Genomic DNA, 20,445 nt, shown 5'->3' with positions numbered 1-20,445 from the left:
CCCACAAAGCTAACAGGTGTTTGAGGAGATGCTCAAAATCATCCGTAGTCAGGGAAATGCAGATTAAAACACCATTGAGATTTCACTGCAGCTATTAAATTGGAAAACACCAAGAAAGTTGAATAATGGTTGCCTTTCTGAGGAGAGAATGGAGAAGGGTATGTAGGTACAGGGAAATAAGAACCAATCATGAGGGCAAGTATGGGGCTCACGGGACCAAGGAGGATACACTCCACATCCTCAGAGGAAATTTTTTCTCTCCAGCTTTTCCCCAGCTTCGCTGCCATTGCTCTGGTGAAAGCCTTTGCCTTTACTCATTGCAACAACTGCATTAGCCTACCTGGTCTCCCTGCTTCCTCTCTTGCCTTCCTATAAGCCATTCTCTACAGAAGGGCACAAGTGGTCTCCTAAAAACACCAGCTAGATGATGTTGCAACCCAGAGTAAAACCCTCCAGCTTCTGGTTGCTCTCATTTCTTGCCATGCCCTGGAAGGACCCGTGTGGTCTGGCTGCTCACATCTGTTCCATTCCTCCCCTCACACGTGAGTTCCAGCTCTACTGGCCCTCCACACCTGGAACATGGCAAGCTCTTTCCCACATCAGGGATTCTGCACTTGCTGTTCCCTCCTGATGTCTTTGACACTGACTCTGTGTGTTACTGCTCTTTTTCATGGTCATGGATCTGCTCAAATGTCCTTTTTCTGCAGCTCTTGCCTGACCACCCTCCGTAACATGTATGCTTCTCGCCTACCTGTGTGTTTCTGAGTCACTCTGCTTATTTGATTTGATTTAATGTATCATATCTTGGATTATCTTGTTCAACTATTCTTTCTGCCTCTTTCCTTTAAGGGTAGAGACATTGCTTGTCTTGTTCATCATCTGGAAACACCTAAGCCCACCAATCAAGGAATGGTTTGATTGCTAGGGCACATTCACACACTGGAATATTACGCAGATGTCAACAGAAATGAAGTGGCTCACATTTGCTGAATGTATAAAAAGTGACAAAGTCTATTCTACCTATGAAGTAGATATTATTATTATCTCATTAAAAAAAGAATTGAGGTGCGTCTGGGCGGTTCAGTCAGTTGGGTGACTGACTATGGCTCAGGTCATGATCTTGTGGTTGGTGAGTTTGAGCCCCATGTCAGACTCTGCGCTGATAGCTCAGAGCCTGGAGCCAGTTTTGGATTCTGTGTGTGTCTCTCTCTCTGCCCCTCCCCTGCTCACATTCTATCTTTCTTTCCTACAAAAATAAATAAACATTAAAGAAAAAAAAGAATTGAAACACGGAGAGGATGAGTAAGTTGCTTGGGGTCACCATGATAAGTGACAGGGCTGGGATGCAAGTCAGTCTGACTCCAGAACTTCTGGCTCTAACAATATACACGTTGGGAGATGTGTCTTAATATGTTGAGATGTGTCAGGACTTCTGGCCAACAGGCTAGACGTGGGTCCACTTCATGATGAGGAGATACAAAATGATACAAAATAAGCATAAACAAAACAAGAAATAGGGGCACCTGGGTGGCTCAGTTGTTTAAGCATCTGACTTCAGCTCAGGTCAGGATCTCAAGATTCATGGGTTCGAGCCCCACATCAGGCTATCTGGTGCCAGCACAGAGCCTGCTTCAGATGCTCTGTCTCCCTCTCTCTGCCCCTCCCCTGTTCTCTATCTCTCTCACAAAAATAAATAAACATATAAAAATATATACATATTTTTAAAAACATTATAAGAAAGAACCTTCATCCCAATGTAGATAATACTTATATCCTTAGTTCTGTCAGTAGGTCTGGCTCACAAGTATTTTCTGTTCTTCTTCTTGGTAACAAAATGTGAAGGTCCAGCTGAGTGCTTTGCATCCTCAAATTACTTTCATCCACAGCTCCACATTTCTCAATCTTGGGAAGGTCCTGCTACTAAAAGTTGTGGCTTCTTGTTTCAACTAGATGACAGGTGTTATTTTCCAGCTCCTGACTCTCTCTCACATAACAAAACTGGCTGGAGCCTTTCCTACACTGCATTTACTTTTTGTCACTGGTTTACCTCTGTGAGGATAACACTGACATTGTCTCAAACCTGACTGAACATGGTATAGTTCGTTAAGGGTCTGGGCTTTAAAGTGTCACAACTGCATTTGAACACTGCTTCTACCACATATTAGCTGCATGGACCTGGGTAAATTTATCCTTATAAACTTGAATTTCTCCATCTGTAAAATGGAAAGCATAATGATTTCTACCTCGTGGGGTGGTTATGGAGACTAACTGGGATGAAGGTCTTAGCATGTGGCTGACCCTCAGTTAGCGATGGTTTTGCCACAAGAGGTGTGATACACAGCAATATCAGAGACACCAAGACATCATCCATGCCCAAGGAGCTACAAACTAATTGGGTGAGACAGGAAGATCACAAAAGTGGTCTCAGGATGATCCTATCATGTATGAGGAACAGAGGTGTGAAGATATGCTGCTCAGAGAGCATGACCACCCAGGGCTGGGAAGGTCAGAAGAGACTGTGTGGCATAGGAAGAACTTGCACTTGCCTTTGGAGGAAGGCTAGGGACCTGATGAATAAAGCAGGAGAGGGCATCTGTGTCAGGAGAGACAGCATGAGCAAGGCTATGAAGACTCAGAAAGGAGATGAAAGGAGGTGAAAGTAAGTCCTGGATATCAAGTACAAGAATCACGATTGTTTGTTGGCAGTGGTAACTCATGGAAAGTTTCTGAGCAGAGGGTATTTAAGAAATATAGCAAATCCTGTTCCTATGGGTAGAACAGGTGACCATCAGGACCGTGTGGTTTGGGTGAGTTGGAAGGCAGGTGTGCCTCTTTGATCAGCCTAGTGTGGCCCCTCAGGACAAGCCATGGTCTTCAAAAGGCCCCTGATAAATACCTCTCCCTCTTCACCTGTGAGAAACGCTGCTGGGTCTCACCCTACCCAAATGCCCTATGGGCTCCAGTGCCATGCAGACTGCCTCAGATTTTCTAGCTGTTACTCTGGACCTAACCTCTGGACCTGGAGGATAGGACTTGGGAAAGAAAAAGACCTGCTTGTCTATGGAGGAGGGGGAGGAATCCAGAGCAGGCTCATAAGTCTTCTCTTCCTCTCCCTGCACACTTCCCTTTCGCCTTGCTATCCCACAAGCCTCTTCTGCCAAGCCTAGGAAAACCCACAGGGCAGATGTGTGGGGTGGGGAGCTCCTGGCTTCTCTCACAGAGGGATGACAAGTGGCCCTCACGTTTCTTGGTCCCAAGATGGCTGATCAAGCATCCCCAAACTCTGCCAAGTCTCTTGACATCATCTCCTCCACCAGGGCACGGTGGTGGCAGGGGGAACCCTAGACTCCACAGGGAGAGGATTAGGGGAGGGTTCAACCAAATTCAGCTATGAAGTAATGTGTCAGGGTGAGCTTGGACTGGTGCTGTTGTTTTATAATTTTTTTTATTAAAATTTTTTTAATATTTATATATTTTTGAGAGAGAGAGGTTGAGAGAGAGAGAGAGGTTGAGAGAGAGAAAAAGAGAGAGAGAGCACAAGCAAGGGAGAGGCAGAGAGAGAGGGAGACAGAGCCTGAAGCAGGCTCTAGGCTCTGGGCTGTCAGCACAGAGCCTGACACGGGGCTCAAACTCACCAACCGTGAGATCACGACCTGAGCCAGAGTCAGATGCTTAACTGACTGAGCCACCCAGGCACCCCTGGTGCCATTGTTTTAAGAACTGTATCCGATGGTTCGAGTCTATCCCATTCACTGGTGCTGTCTTTGGACTGAATTTGGTTACAGCCAAGTTCTAGCAGAGGAACATAATTCCCCACAGATTCCATCTGGGTCAAGCCCCTGAACCAAGGTTCTGCAGTCACTTCCCGAGAGCCGCTCCCCACCACGTCTCAGGGCAGAGGACAAGGGGATGGGCGGTGTTGGCCTGCGAGGGTCTGTGAGCAAGAGGTGTCCTCATGCTAATTCCTGGGTTTGACAGGTCCCAGCAGAGCTGAGGAACGCCTTCCTCCCTACTGATTTCAAGGTCAGTGTTCAGGCATGCGCTGTGGGGTGGCGGACAGAGCCCTAGACTGGAAACCAGGAGCTGTGGACTCCAGTTCCAGCTCTGCAGGATGATACAAAACAAATGGATGCCTCTCTCCACGCCTCACTTTCCTCTTCTGTAAAATAGGAGGTTGGACTAAGTGAGTCTGGAATCCTAGGAGTGGGGCCTGGAGTCTGTATCTTTTCATTATCTCCAGTGAGTCTGAGACATAGCTACGGCAAGACCACAGAACCAGGGAGCCTCAGCGTCCCTTCTGGCTGCTGCCTTCAGGGGTCTGGCCTGCCGTGCTGCCTACTGAGGCTTCACCATGCTTGGGCACCAGTTCAGACTGAGAATAAATGGGGAATTCTCAGGGTCCTTCTGAATAAGCTATGATAGACCCCAAACTGTAAACACAATGTGTTTGATGCCAGAAATGAGGAACAACCAAGGATATGGTCAGAGAAGTGCTGAAAGTGACTAAAAATAGACTGATATTTGGTGAGGGGGATGGGAGACATGAGGAGGACGCTGGGGGTGAGTGAACACAGAGCCTGTGGCCTGTTCTCAGCAGGATCCAGGGCTGGTGACTCCTCTTAGCACCCCTTCCCCCAGTTGCAGGTGTGAGGAGTGTGGTGTGTGCCTTTGGGAGGGGACGCACATGTGCTCTCTCTTGCGGGGAGACCCCGAGCCCTCACTGGAGAATAAAGTCCTGTCACACCAGCCTGGATTAGTGTCATCCGCCCCTGGGAGTCCTGGAATGTGACCCTAACGACCCATTTCCAGCTGTCCCCACAGCCTCAGCCCTGCTTGCCCTGCCAGACTCAGGGTTCATGTAAGCCTTATAGCTGGTTCAGGCCAAGTACCCTGAGAACTAGGATGATTTTGAGGTAGTGATCAGGGTTTGAGTTAAAGAATTTGCACTGAGGAAGTGGAGAGTGGCTGAGCTGGCTCTCTGACACTGCGGTGACTTCCAGGGCACTCCCACCTGGCTTCTTGCCCTCCACTGCCCTGCCCCGCCCTCTTACAAGCCCTGGCTGGTTGGTGGCTAGTGGGCTCCAGGACCTGGGAGAGCAGAGGGGAGCTGCCAGGAGGATGCACTGGGGCAAAGGGCATTCCTGGAGGTGGAGCTGGGGCTGGCCCCTGGGCCTGACTGCTATAATCTAGGCTGTGCCTGGGCGAGCCTGAAGAAGTGGGTGAGCCAAGCACAGCAGGCAGAAGGGACCCTTGGGTCTGTGAGGAGCAGAGAGGGGTGGGAGCCCTTTCCCTGCCTGGGAGCAGTCTGGAAGAGGCGCCTCTTGCTGTTAGCTGGGTCCTCCAGCTCTGTCCACAGTGGGCCCTGGAGGGGGCTGGGCTTAAGCCTCTCTTGTCCCCAGTGCCTGGGAGCCGGCAGCATTGCAGCAATCTCCTGCCACGTGCAGGTGCCACCTCCCCCCTCCCTCTGTGCACATGCGTTTGTAGGGGTCTGGTGAGTGGGAGTAGGGTGTTCCAGTCTTCTTTCTGGTGATGCAGATCCTCAGAGGGAAGGACTCTGGATTCCAAGAGTCCAGACCAGGCCCCTGTTGTACCTGGATTGCCGCCTTCAGCTCCTGTCTGCTATAAACAATAACTAAAGACACACTTACGGTGACCAACTGACCCAGTTGGCCAAGTAATGAGAGGTTTCCTGGGACAAGGGACTTTTAGTGCTAAAACCTGGGAAAACTAGGATGATTGGCTAGATTATTTTTAACTTTTCTTGAAAATATTTTTTAAAGCAGACACATACCTGGCCAGACCTGCAGTCTGTAATTATTTGTATCTATGAGTGTTTATAAGCACTCCTAGGCTTTAAAATTATTTGAGAGGAAATAATTTCATTGCATTCTGATTTTATTTTGGAGTATATGAACAAAATCTATATGGAACAATTTCACATATTCAAGCCAATTCTGAGGTTAAGGGGTGATTGAGTCTGTATATGGGATCCTAGTATATGGACATAATGCCCCCTAGAATTCCTTTTCCCGTCATCTGATAAAATAACACTGGGGATCTTATGGAGCTGTCAATCATGGGGAATCTTCCTCCTTCCTCAGAAGTGCCTGCCTCTACCACCAGTGTGGCCAGTCAGCATCCCCAACTTCTTAGATTCACTGATTGGTTCAGGAACAATTAGATCTCCCCCCACCCCCCTTCTTCTTTTTAGGATTATGGGTGGGTGGGGTCGTGGTGGTGGTAGTGGTGGAGATTAGTGAGATGGAGGGAAAGAGAGCTCTTACTCTTTTATCTAGATTATGAACTCTAAGGAAGATGTAAACTTTGAGTTACTGTCACCACATGGAAGGATTCAGTATAAGAAACTAAGCTGACATAGGGGCACCTGGGTAGCTCAGTTGGTTGAGTGTCAGACTCTTGATTTAGGTTCAGGTTATGATCCCAGGGTCATGGGACTGAGCCCTGCATAGGGCTCTGCACTGAGCATGAAGCCTGCTTAAGATTCTCTCTCTCTCCCTCTCCCTCTCCCTGACTTATGCTTTCTTTCTTCTAAAAGTTTTTTTAAAAAATTAAAAAAAAAAACTAAGCTGACATAGAAAAAGCAAAGTTGAGAGATAGGGAGAAAAAGGGAAAGTTCTGAGAATGTGTTCTGGACTACTAAATTCAGCCATGCCTGAAGCCCTCATATACCTTGGACTTACCAATTACACAAGACAATAAAGGCATCCCCACATCCAACCCATCTTATGCTTATTTGAATCCAGCTTCCATTATTCTGCACTTGTGGCTGAAGGAATTCTGGCTAATTCACCTGACCACCACCTCTGTGGCAAGTCTCTATTTGGGACTCTCCATTAGGGAGAGGGGAGGGGAGAACTACCCCAGTGTTGTGCCCTCTTCTGTCTCCTGAACTGAGTCCCTTATGCCTTCAAATTAGGAAAACCAAATCTCCTCCAGGACACATTGAGGGTGGGAGGTACACGTATGTGCTTTTGTCTTCAGAGGACTGTTTGGGGGAAAATAGGATGAGAACTCTTCCAAGTTCTTTCTCTCATCTGCCCCAATCCCTCCCCTTGTTCCTAGGATCTACAGAGGTCTCTTGTTGGTCTTTAACTCTTCAAGTCACCCCTATAATACATCTACCTCCCACTCACATACCTATTGCCTTTGTGACACCCCAGCATAGGTAAAGCCTTTCCTAGTCATGGGAGGAGTGATGATCGCCTTCACCACTCCATTTCAACACCAGGTAAACTGGGATGGAAAAGAGCATTGGTTACTGTTGCTGCCTAGAGCTGGGGTAGAGGAAGCTCACCCCTTCTCCTGGCTAGGGTTGGAAACAGGCAGCCATCCTCAACCTGTGAGTAAGGCTGAGTTGACGGAAGGGAAAGGCAGGCAGGATGGGGCAGGCCCACGAGGCAATGCATAAGAAGAAGCAGGTGGCAGAAGGACCACAGGAAATGGAAATAGTATCCTAAGCAGGCTGGGATAAGAATTCACAAATGAGCTCAACATTTGACTTTTGGGATGACCTTTTAACCCAAAGACATCCAGCTGCAAGAGGATGGAAGGAGGGAGGAAGAAATTGCTTCCCAGTCCAAATAAAACAGCCTCCCACAAAGTACATCTTCCTAGCTTAGCCTATAATTTCAGTTTCTCCTTTTAAAAAAATATTAAGCAATTTTATGACATACAAAATGTATAAAGAATAATAAAGTAAACATCTATGAATCCACTACTCAGAGTAAAAAATAAAACAGTGGTAACATAGTCATTTCCCCTCTCCTCAGGGGAGAACCACAACCCTGGATTTCTAGCCATCATTCCAAGACATTTCTTTATTCTTTTTCTTTAAAAAAATTTTTTTAATGTTTATTTATTTTTGAGAGAGAGAGAGAGATAAAGAGAGGGTTAGCTGGAGAGAGGTGGACAGGATCCGAAGCAGGCTCTGTGCTGACAGCAGCAAGTCAAAGGTCGGGCTAGAACTCATGAACCATGAGATCATGACCTGAGCCAAAGTTGGACACTCAACCGATTGAGCCACCCAGGCGCCCCTCTTTATTTCTTTTCTAAATATGTCTGTATTTCTATTTGGTATCACTTTACATGTTTTAGACTTTATCTAAGTGGTATCACATAAAGGATATGCATTCTACAGTAAACTTGGATTTTTTTCCCCCCAACCAGATATTATGTTTACAGGATTTGCCTATATTGGTAAATACAGATCTTGCTCCTTGATTTTTCATGGCTGTAAAGTACACCACAACTTATCTGCATGTTTTGTGTGATGGACATTTAAGTTGTATCTAAGTTTTGCTATTACTGTATTTCATCAATTCTAAGGCATGCGTTTTTCACATTTAAAAATCTCTGGATTAAGAGATACTTATTGAAAACAACAATGGGAAGGTGCATGGGTGGCTCAGTTGGTTAAGCATCTGACTTCAGCTCAGGTCATGATCTCATGGTTGGTGAGTTCGAACCCTGCGTTCGGCTCTGTGCTGACGGCTCAGAGCCTGGAGCCTGCTTCGGACTCTGTGTCTCCCTCTCTCTCTCTGCCCCTTCCCTCCTTCACATTCTCTCTCTCTCTTTCTCCTTTTCTCTCTCTCTCTCTCTCTCTCTCAAAAATAAACATTTGAGAGAGAAAGAGAGAGAAAGACAGACACAGAGACAGAGCATGAGCAGAGTAGGGGTAGAGAGAGACAGAGTCACAGAAGCAGGCTCCAGGCTCTGAGCTGTCAGTACAGAGCCACATGAGGGGCTCAAAGTCATGAGCTGTGAGATCATGACCTGAGCCAAAGTCAAATGCTTAACCGACTGAGCCACCCAGGCTCCCCAACATAAAAAAAAAAATCTTTTTAAAAACAACAATGGGTTATACTTTAATTGGCGATATTTTCCCTTAGTGAATGTTATACCTTAGATTCAATGAAGAATAGTGCCAAAAACACTACAGCATTCCTGTATGTGTTGTGTTTCTTTAGTGTATATCCCCCTGGAAGTAGAAATTGCTTACTTATAAGGTATATTACCACCAATTTTGCCAAAAATCATTCCCCAGATATTGCCAAATTGTTCCCCAAAGTATTTTTACTGATTTATACTCCCACCACCATGGAAAAGGGTTCCCATTAGTGTATACCCAGGATTATCAACTGACTTTCTGAGTTTTGTTAATCCAGTGGGTATGAAATGGTATCTCATTGTGGTTTTAATGTATATTTCCTGATTATTAGTAATCTTGGGCATCTTTTCAAGATCCTTTACTTTCTCTTACCCATATTCTTGGGACTCTCTATTGATTCCCCTGCCTCAGTCCTCCTTCACCATAGTCAAACCAACCACCATCAATATTTATCAGGATACAACAGGAATTATCAGAAGCTATAAAATTATTTGTGCCCAAGTAATTCTACTCTTGGAAACTCACACTGAGAGAAGAAAATGCTTCATGCTTAAAAATGTTAATTGTATCTAAATTTTTAATGGTTAAGAGTTGAAAATCATCCCAAAGTTCAATATTGGTAGATATTTTAATAAATAATGGCATATTCCTATGATTAAATTCTATGCAGTCATTAGAAAGAGAACTATAGGGGCTCCTGGGTGGCTCAGTCAGTTAAGCGTCTGATTTTGGCTTAGGTCATGATCTCACTGTTTGGTTCATAGGTTAGAGGCCTACATCGGGCTCCTCACTGACAGTGCTGAGCCTGCTTGGAATTTTCTCTCTCCTCTCTCTCTCTGACCCTCTCCCACTCATGTGTCCTCTCTCTCAAAATAAATAAATAAACTTAAAAGAAAAAGAAAGATAACTATAAAAAGAGTGTATGTACGTGTCTGTTTGAACTTAGGGCATAAGGATGGCTGATTAAAAAATAATCAGGGGCGCCTGGGTGGCACAGTCGGTTAAGCGTCTGACTTCAGCCAGGTCACGATCTCGCGGTCCGTGAGTTCGAGCCCCGCGTCAGGCTCTGGGCTGATGGCTCAGAGCCTGGAGCCTGTTTCTGATTCTGTGTCTCCCTCTCTCTCTGCCCCTCCCCCGTTCATGCTCTGTCTCTCTCTGTCCCAAAAATTAAAAAAAAAAAAAAAATCAAAAAATTGTAAATTTTCCTATAAAAATCATAACCACAAGAGAAAATGAGATCCCATGTACAATAGCAATGAAAGTATAATAAGTAAACCTGGGGCAAAGTAAATAAGAGATTTACATGTGAAAAAAATGATAGCATTACAAATTAATAGGGGAAAAGATGGATTATTTGATATTATGTTGGAAAATTACTTTCTAAAAAAAAGTAACGATTTTGCCATCTGGAGAAAGAATAAACTGGATCCATACCTTACTCTTTACATTAAAATAAATTAGTTATTGCTTTATCATCAGTTAGGAAACAAGACACAAAACTGAGATGCAATGAAGGAAACAAATTGATAATTCTGACTACATACATATTAAATTTCTCTGTGTCAAAACAACCATAAATAATAATAAAAGGCTAATTTGTAAAAATATTTGTCAATTTCATGAAGGGGTAATTTTCCAGTAAAGAAAAAGCTCTTTAAAATAAATATTAAAAAGCAAACAATGCAATAGAAAAATTGATAAAAGATACAAACATCATGGTACTTATGCATATTTCAGTACCTCCCCAACTTTGGTAAACGCTGGAATCACCTGGAGATCATTAAACAAATATTGATGCCTGGCTCCCTGATAGCTGATATAATCGATGTGACATGTGAGTTGGACATTGGGATTTTTTTTTTTTATGAAATTTATTGTCAAATTGGTTTCCATACAATACCCAGTGCTCATCCCAAAAGACATTGAGATTTTTAAAAGCTTCCCTGGTGATTCTAATGTTCAACAAAGTTGGGATCATTGGAATATGCAATAAGCCTATAAAAGATTACCACTAATAATAAGAATGTAAATTAAAACAACAAAGTGATTCCATTTTTCATTTATCAGATTGGCAGGGGTGAAACGATAAAGCTTCACATTGGTCAGGGTGTGGGGAAGACTATAAGACTTTGATGATAGAATGTAAATTGGCATAGACTTTTTGGAGGGCAATTTGGTAATCTTCATTAATATTTAAAATTTGCATGAACTTATATTCTGCAATTCTATTTCTAGGAATTTATTGTACATAAACTCTTACACAAATCCTCAGTGATGTTCAATGTAACATTATTTCTGTAACTGCTTTTCATTTCTGTTGTTGTTTGTTTATTTAGCCTAACAAGGGCTGTGATTTAGAAGCCATTGATGGATGGAGATAGCAATCATCCCCTTCTTAATATATCCATGGCATTTGGGCCTCGGACATTGCTGAGTGGAGCTGGGTAGTACTCTCTTCCTTAGGAATCTCATTGCATCCATAAATTTAAGTAGGAGCAAAGAAGTCTCTTGGTGGAAAAAGAAGGTTGGGACCCTAACCTCTTTCCACTGGGTATTGAAATTATTGAAATGTGTATGATGAACTGAGGAGATCTTCAAGAAAACCAATGAGGCCAGATGGCAAGGAAGGACAATGGGAGTCCCAGAGAGGAAACGCCCATAAAGATGAGAGGAGGTTGGACGAGTGTCTAGGACTCAGTTTTAGGGCTTAGTTTATTGGAATCTAAGGTACAGGAGTAATGTTGAGACTCCTTTGCTCACCTTGCTACGATGGGTCTATTTGTGGGGGAACAGATTCCCTGTGTGTGGGGGGGGGGGGTTGAGAGAACCTTATTACCAGGTGATAGTTGGTAATCTGGTAACTTGGCTGGGGGTGAGGGGGTTCTCTTCATTAATCCTGTCAGGGCAGGTGCATTCCTTAGTCTGGGCAAGTCAGCAGAGATACCTCTGAGGAGAAGTCTAGAGTCAGCAGACAAGTGAGAGGGAAACTGTCTCAGTGACAGGGACACCAGCCTGGGAATTCTGAGCTGCTTGGAGTAGAATCTTGGGGAAATAGTGCTATCTCTCTGCCAAGCTGGCAAAGAGGAGAGAGGAATCATTGTAATTCGGATATTAATGGCATATTTTCTAGGCTTTGAGGTAATACTCATAGCATCAAAAATTGGCAGATATGATCATGCTCGGATGGTGTGATAATTGTAGCCATTTTTTTAATCTTTTTTTTTTTTAAAGCAAAGGAAAATGATTACCATTTGCTGATAGGTAGGAAAGTTCTTACAATACGAGCTCAATATTGCATGTATACATATATGTATATGTAAATAATACTGATTTCTATGTATGTATGTGCGTAGAAAAAAGAACTCAAAGGAAATATATCAAGGCTTCAAGAAGTTATCTCTGGATGATGAGATTATCGGGAATGTTTATTTTCTTTATTAAACTTAAAATATTTTCTAATGTCTACACTGAACAAGTGTTACATGCTCTTGGTAGTCAGAAAACCAACTTTTAGAAAAAGTAGAATTATTGTATGTTAGGTAAATAGATAAAATGATATATGTTAAATAACATGTTATATGTTTAGGAAAAAAAAGAGACAGGGAAAGAAAACTGCTGTATTTCATGCTATGTGCCAGGTCACCATACTAGATATCTGCATATGTTAACTGTAAAAAGTACATAGGTATATTCTTTTATGCATATTCTCTGAGAGCAACAGGAAGCACTGAGTAAGGACAGAGTCAGGCAAGTCTGTTCGGGGGAGGAATTTTTCTTCAAGTGCTCAGAGGCCCTCTCCTCCTCCTCCCACCTCACCATCTGGATCCTCCTCTTTCCCCCAGCTGGGCCATCCACCAAGGGATAAGGCAGAGAGCAAAGCCATGGCTCATGGAAAACTTAACCGAAGCAGATAGTGGAGCCCAGGACAGCAGGGTTCTGAAACTGCTGAATATGGAAACTGACTCAGGGTATGAAAAGAGCTGTCAATTAGAGAAAAGGATTGCATTGATGTGTCACGCCTGATGGTGGAAATGGGCCTTTGTGGGTGGGTAGACTTGACCTCAGTGTAAGTAAGAACTTAGTCATATGGGAAGTATTAAATTTCCATTGCTGGAATTATCCAAGGGGTACTTGCACAGAGGAGATTCCTCTGTTGTGCAGGAAATTGCTCTAGAATCTAGATGGTCTGTTTCAGCTTTGAGATTCTGTTACTCTCTATCCAGCCTTGCCCTAGATCCAGGGCACTGTTTGTTAATCCCTGCAGCCACTTGACAAGCCTATGGGAGAGGCCTTCCGACAGTCACACATATAAGCAACTCCAGTGGTGGGAATTTCACTAGGAAGAGAGGGGAGGGAGGGGCAGGGCCAGCCTGGCCTGGTGGGGGAGATATTAGGGGAAAGTGGACCTTTGGGCCCCCATAGGTCAAGGTCTATGGGTGGCCATCCATTCCACCGTCCTTATACCCAGCCCTGGCACTCACCTTGCAGGGCGACTTTGACAGAAATACAGAACTTTTGTCCTGCACAGCTCTCACCTGCCCACCGACACACCCTCATAAGTAGCAGGTATTAACATAGCGCCTGCAATGTACAAGTGGAAGATACCAGAACCAAACCAAACCAGCCATCAAACAAACAACAACAACCACCACAAAGCAAAGAGGCCACTGACAAAATACAACAGCAACAAAATTTCACAGGCCAGCTAGAGACAACACCAACAGACAAATGTAGAGGAAAGAAGAGTTTTGGAGTCAGAGAGGCTTGAATCTGCATCTTGGCTGTGACACTGACTCGTTGGGTAGCATTAGGCAATTACTTTATCTCTCTGAGACTCATTTTCATGATCTGTAAAGTGACGTTAATAGTACCTATTTCGCAGGATTGTTGTCAAGAAATGCACACGCACGTATGCATACATGGCACGCAGAGTCTGGCATGTCATAAACCTCAACAAATTATAGCTATTGCTATTTTTATTGTTTTTGCTATGAAACAAATAAATTGGGAAGAACCAGCTATAAGTGCACTCGGAAGGCAAAGAACCTACAGATCAGTTGGAGCTGGAGAAGTCAAAGAAAGCTTTGTTCATTGACGGCAATGTGCTTTAAGCACCTATTAGTGCTAGGTGCCATGCTGTAGGTTCTGGGTGTCAAAACAGATGCGGCACCTGCTCTTCCGTGATGTACACTTGCTAGGCAATGAGCAAGAAGTAGAAAGGAATTTATAGTTATAAATTGTGATAAGTCTGATCAAGGAACAGCACAGGGTGCTATAAAAGACACTAGAAGTGGGGTGCCTGAGTAGCTTAGTCGGTTAGGCATCTGACTCTTTTTATTTTTTAATGTTTATTTTTGAGAGAGAGAGAGAGTCAGAGTGCGAGTGGGAGAGGGGAGAGAGAGGGAGACACAGAATCTGAAGCAGGTTCCAGGCTCTGAGCTGTCAGCACAGACCCCGATGCAGGGCTTGGACTCATGAACAGCGAGATCACGACCTGAGCCGAAGTCGGATGCTTAACCAACTGAACCACCCAGGTGCCCCTGTGTCCGATTCTTGATTTCAGCTCAGGTCATGATCTCACGGTTCATGAGTTCGAGCCACACATCAGGGTCTGTGTTGACAATGCAGAGCCTGCTTAGGATTCTCTCTTTCCCTCTTTCTCTACCCCCACTCCAATTGCTCTCTAAGAAACTTAAAAAAAAAAAAAGACACTAGCAGAGGGTACCTGATTTTGATTGTGGGAAGAATCAGGGATGACCTCTTGGAGGAAGCAGACTTTTTTTTTTTTTTCTTCACATTTATTCAATTTTGAGACACAGAGAGAGACCGAGGGCACAAGCTAGGGAGGGGCAGAGAGAGAGGGAGACATAGGATCTGAAACAGGTTCCAGGCCCTGAGCTGTCAGCACAGAGCCTGATGCGGGGCTCAAACTCACAAACTGCAAGGTCATGACCTGAGCCGAAGTCAGATGCTTAACTGACTGAGCCACCCAGGCACCCCACTGGAGGAAACGGTCTTTAAGGTAAACCTAAAGGCAGATCAGAGTTCGTCCCATGTAGGCTGCAGGCACAGCACGTGCAAGGTGCCAAGAGGTGGTAAAAGCTGGCGCATCTAGGAGCTGAACATGTGTGTCTGGAGCATCGTAAGTAGCGAGTGATTGGGTGAGAAATGTCTGGGAAGGTGGGCAGTTGGCTGAATCACATGAGGCCTTGAAAGACTTGGTAAGGATTTGGTATTTTATCCTGAGGGATTGGATGCCACTGACGGATGTTAAGCAGAGAAGTGATGTGAGGGAAATCACTGGCTACCGTGTGGGGATTGGAGGGGACAAGACTAGAGGTGGGAAGGTGAGCTGCGGTGGTTCAAATGGGAAATGGTGCCTTGGGCCAGGGTGAGGGGCAGAGATGGACAGAAGTGGTGAGATGCTAGAGGGATTTCGAGGCAGATCCTACACGGTAGGAAGATGGATTAGATATGAAGGGCAGAGCAGGGGCGTCCAGTGGGCTTCAGTCACCCGGCCAGGAAAGGTGTAACCATGGAGGTGGTCCTGAAGGGTGATCCACCAAGTAGCAGAGTAGAGGGCAGGTGGGGAGAGACTGGAGAACTGAGCCCTGAGCTGGGCCTGAAACGAAAGGCAGCAGGAGGATGGAAGGGAGAACATTCCAGGAGGGGAAGCTGCAGAATCCAGGAGAAGAGCTGGGAATGAGCTTGCCTCATGCCAGGTAGGCGGCACCGGGTGGCACCGAGTCAGTGAGCCCTGCCAGGAGAGAAGGGTGGGCACGGGGCCACAGGGCATGTGACAGGAACAGGGAAGCAGCAGGGGTGGGGCCCGATTTCGCCAGGCCTCTGGAGCCAGGAGGTATCAGCCTTGATGTCAGAGATAACGAGAGCTGTGTGGGCTCCTAGGCCAGCAGCCAGCCAGCTGGCCAGGCAGTGGCCCATTTCTCAGTGCTCCAGGTCTATGCCAGACAAGACATGAATACGTGGCACAAAATTTGTGCTTTTTACTGATAACCTACTCTGATGATAGCGTGGGACATTTATAGAGAAAGTCTCTGGGCTCCCAGGACACCACCTCCTCCTTGGCTTCTTCCAATCTCACTGGCTGCCTGTTCTGTCTGCCCCCCCTTGCCAGCTCTTCTGCCTCCACCAGGCATCCCGAAAGTGGGAAGCAGAGCTCACAAACTCATGCCTCTTCTCTTCCGTCTCTTCATCCCATCCTTTGGAGATCTCATCCAGTTCTGTGGCTTTAAAAATCATCTATACTCTGCTTTATGTATTAAACGGTTTATCTTCCTACCCTATCTCCTGAGTACCTGAGGCTGCCCACCTGACATCTCTACTTGGGTAAATAACAGGCATCTCAAATTTATTTACGTATTTATTTTTTAATGTTTATTCATTTTTTGAGAGACAGAGCACAAGCAGGAGGGGGCAGCAGAGGGGCAGAGAGAGGGAGACACAGAACCCAAAGCAGGCTCCAGGCCCTGAGCTGTCAGCACAGAGCCCGATGCAGACCTCGAACTCATGAATTGCAAGATCATGACCTGAGCTTAAGCTGGTCGCTTAACCTACTGAGCCACCCAGGTGCCCCAGGCATCTCAAATTTAAAACTTCCAAGGGCCTCCTGGGTATCTCAGTCAGTTAAGCATCCAACTCTTGATCTCTGCTTGGGTCATGATCTCGCAGTTCATGAGATCGAGCCCCGCATCAGGCTCTGTACTGACAGTGCTGAAATCTCTCTGCTTGGGATTCTCTCTCCCTCTCTCTCTCTCTCTGCCCTTCCCCTGTTCACCCTCTGTCTCAAAATAAATAAATAAACATAAAAAAAGCAAATGTCTGAGACAGAAACCTCCAGTCCCCTCCACCTCAACCTGTTTCGCACTTTTGTGAGTAAGTGTACCTCCCACTTGCTAAGGCAAAAACCTAGGAGACATCACTGATGTCTTATTTAGCATCCAATCTATCAATAAGTCCTGTAAGTTCTGCCTCCTGAAAAATCCAGAATCTGTCCACTTCTGCTGTCCACCGCCACCAATCAATCCTCCACCATTTTCTCCTGGACTGCAGCTAAAACCTCCTCACTTGTCTCCCTGGGTCCCCTCTTGTCTGCCAGGCAGCCCATTCTCCACAGACAAGCCAAAGTGATCTGTGTAAAACACAAATCAAAGTCGAACTTCAGATTAAAACCTTTCAGTGGCTTCTCACTGCTTCAGAATGACACGAGAGCCACCTCCGTAGCATCTGGGCCAGCCTAAGACTCTGACCTCATCTTCTACCACCAACTTCTCCCTCTCTTTCCCTGCTCTCTGCTGCCCCAGACACATTGGTTTTCTCTCTGTTTCCAGAACAGATCAACCTTGTGCCCATCTCAACAGGGCCTTTGCCCTTAGCATTTGCTCTCTCTGGAACATTTTCACACCATTCTTCTCACTGTTCGGGTCTCGGTTCAAATGTTACCATCCTACTGAGGTCCTCTCCTTGCTGCCAGTCCCTCATTATCACATATTTTGTTCTGCTATCTGTGACATGGAAATAGTCATCTATTTACTTATTGTCTATCTCCCCCATTAGAATGTAAGTTTCAGGAGGGTTGGATCTTGTCTGACCTGCTCAGTGCTCTGTCTCCCACTCTTAGGACAACACTGGGAACACAGTAGGAGCTCAATAAATATTGGTTCAACCAATGAATAAGTGCTCCAGATGTGGTTCCTGGTCTTCTTGAGACGAGAGAGGCGTAACAAGCCACAGGAAGAGTTACCTAAGAATCCAGTGCAGGAAGTGGTGACTCTGAAAACTGATTCAAAGCTAGTCTGATAAACTGATTTTTGCTGAAGTATTGTTGGATGACAATGTGCTACCTAGTAATGCTGGCCTCTAATGGGGATCTAGAAAGAAAAAGGTCTAATCCATATGGTGGTCCTAGAGGGAAACCCTTCAAGGACTAGAACAGGGGGCAGATGAGGAGCTATTTGAAAACTGGTGGGTGCTCCCCAAGGACTGAAGGGTTACAGGAATGGTGGGAAGGGTGTGGGGCAGGGAGGTTGAGGGAAGCACTAGGGTGGGAGCCTTGACCACTCTTCACTTGTGACTCTGAGAGGAGTCACTGGCAGGGGTCCTGGTGATTGTATGGGGCAGTCAGCCTGGTCAAGAGGTAGAGTGGTATGCTTGGGAGGATTGGGAGGATTGGTCATCCCCCCAGCAGCCCTCAGTCGCCTTGCGTGGTGGAAGCTGGTTGACAACCACAGCTATGATGTGGGGCCTATCGGGTCCAGGCAAGTGAACCCAGGGTCAAGGCCCAGGATGGACCCACCAAGCTGGGGCCAGAAAGAGGGTGAGGTAGAGACAGAAAGGCCTATAGGAGGCAAAGAGACCAGTGCTCCTTATGAGCGAGGTGCAGGCCCACAGGAGGAAGAGGCTTATGGCTGCAGAAGTCAGCCTGGCGCCATTGCTGAGAATGTAGCTGCCAGAAGGATACAAGAACCTTGACTCCTCTCCAGTCACTGAGCCTCTGTAGGAAGCTCACACACTCACCCAGAGTAGAAGCTGGTGGGCAGATCTGGATCCACTGAGAATTACCTACAGACGCTGTTCAATTTTTGTAGCCCACTAAATTACCAACGGGACTTACTTATTCAAGGTTTTCTCTTCACTAGCTGATAGGTGGGGCTCCTCAGGAAGGCCAAATCTACACATTCTCCCCAACATTTATGACCCTGCTCTGCCACGGTGCTAATTGTGCGGTTTGAGCACCTACTGTGTGTCAGAGACCCTGCTAGGTCCTTGTCCACTCTCCTCGGGATCATATTAATAGAAATATCTTCCAGCTCAGGTCTCCCTTGGACTGACGAGGTGTGTGACCTCAATCCCGCTGAGCCTCGGTCGCATCAACAAACAGAAATGCTAATCCCTCCCCCAGCAGAGCGTCAGGCACTTGGAATGCACTCCGTACACAGGTGTAGTTGTTTTAGTTAACAGCTCTTGGGGTCAAGGAGGCAGGTGAGGACAGGTAAGGGGGGGTGGGGGTGAAGGGATTCCTCTGGGAAAGAAGGAAATCCACAAAAATACAGCTTCTTAACTCTATGGTGATGCAGGTGATCTTATTTGGAGCCAGCAAAGTCGGGGTAAAATTTAAGGAGCTAGGAACCTTCTAGCCAGGAACGCAGACATACCTGAGAGCCCACAAGGGCCGTGGGAAGCAGAGGTGGGAGACTGGGAGTTTCCAGGTCCTGTGTGTGCTCAAACTCACTGACATTTCTTTCCGACCTGCTCTCTTCAGCCCCCTGTAGCTCCTGTGGGGCAAACACATCAGTTCCCAGGCCAGGACAGCCTTCCGAGCTCTGGAGAGTCATTAAGGCAGCGTCCCCTTCACTGGGGCTCAGCACAGGCTGTGTGGAGGTGGGGCTAGTCCTTCACGGCGAGGTGTCTGAACATCCTCAGGAAATTTGAAGGGAGTTTTGCAAGAACGTGGAAGCAATGCCATTGGATTCCTCCCGAAGATAAATAAGCCTGATGAATTATTAAGGAGGTGAAAGAAGTCAGGGCTTAGCTAAAAGAATCCCACATTTCTGTGAATATTTGAACCACTGCGGACCTATTTTGGTGAAGAGACTGTTCTTGTGCTGTGTGAAAAGCCTGGAGGGAGCTAGAATTACGCTCACCTAGGGCGGCTCTTGATTAAGGGAGGCCTGCCTTTCTGAGCTCGGATCCAGGCTCAGAGATAGCTTCTCACAGCTCAGCAGCTATTTTTAACGTTGTGAAACTCAATATGTCAGTGGGGAGGGCAGGAGGAGGCAGGGCTGGAGGCGAAGTGGCTGAGGCTGTCTGGCCCCTGATGGAGGCGAAGTCACTCTCTGGCTCTTGGCTGACACCCCTGCATCTCTTTATTGAGCCCCGAAAATAGATACCCGGCCTGGTGTTCAGGGCTGACGGAGGGGGGTACAGCCCAGAAGAGAATTTAATAATTTAATCTGTCTCTCGTTTGAGCTCTTTCTTTGATTTAATACAGATGCTGTGTCTGGCAGCTGAAAGAGAATGCATCATAGCTCTGTGGTAAAAATAAAAACACTAAACTAAAAACAAAACCCAAATTCTTGGTATGTTCTGTTTACAAGTGCTTTAAAACGTACATTCAGGGGCTCATTTGGTTAAGTGTCTGCCTTCGGCTCAGGTCATGATCTCGCAGTTCGTGGGTTCGAGCCCTGAACTGGGCTCTCTGCTGTCCTTGCAGAACCCGCTTCGGATCCTCTGTCCCCCTTTCTCTCTGCCCCTCCCCTGCTCGTTCTCTCTCTGTCTCTCTCTCTCTCAAATAAATAAAAAAAAGTAAAATAAAATGTACGTTCAAGAGGTGCCTGGGTGGCTCTGTTGGTTGAACGTTGGACTCTTGATTTCAGCTCAGGTCATGACCAGGGTAGTGGCCATTCAGGCTTTGCGCTGCTTAGGGTTCTCTCTCTTTCTCTGCCCCTCCCCCACTCACACACTCTTTTTCTCTAAAAAAATTGAATGTACATTCAAAATGTGTGTCTTTTCATGTCTCT

At 46.0% G+C, this 20,445-nt stretch overlaps 1 protein-coding gene across 1 annotated transcript in view; it reads right to left on the bottom strand.

The window, feature by feature from the left end:
- PLA2G4E (phospholipase A2 group IVE) overlaps positions 1 to 19,607 on the bottom strand; it is a 55,516-nt gene extending 35,909 nt beyond the window's left edge. The window contains exon 1 of the mRNA XM_043554167.1: positions 19,081 to 19,607. Within this exon, the coding sequence (XP_043410102.1) occupies positions 19,081 to 19,260 (180 nt within the window). The 5' untranslated portion in view covers positions 19,261 to 19,607. The remainder of the gene's footprint in view (positions 1 to 19,080) is intronic.
- Positions 19,608 to 20,445: the final 838 nt, after the last annotated feature.

Source organism: Prionailurus bengalensis, chromosome B3 (assembly GCF_016509475.1).
Source record: "Prionailurus bengalensis isolate Pbe53 chromosome B3, Fcat_Pben_1.1_paternal_pri, whole genome shotgun sequence".
NCBI lineage: Eukaryota > Metazoa > Chordata > Mammalia > Carnivora > Felidae > Prionailurus > Prionailurus bengalensis.
This window is presented reverse-complemented; position numbering and strand designations above follow the sequence as displayed.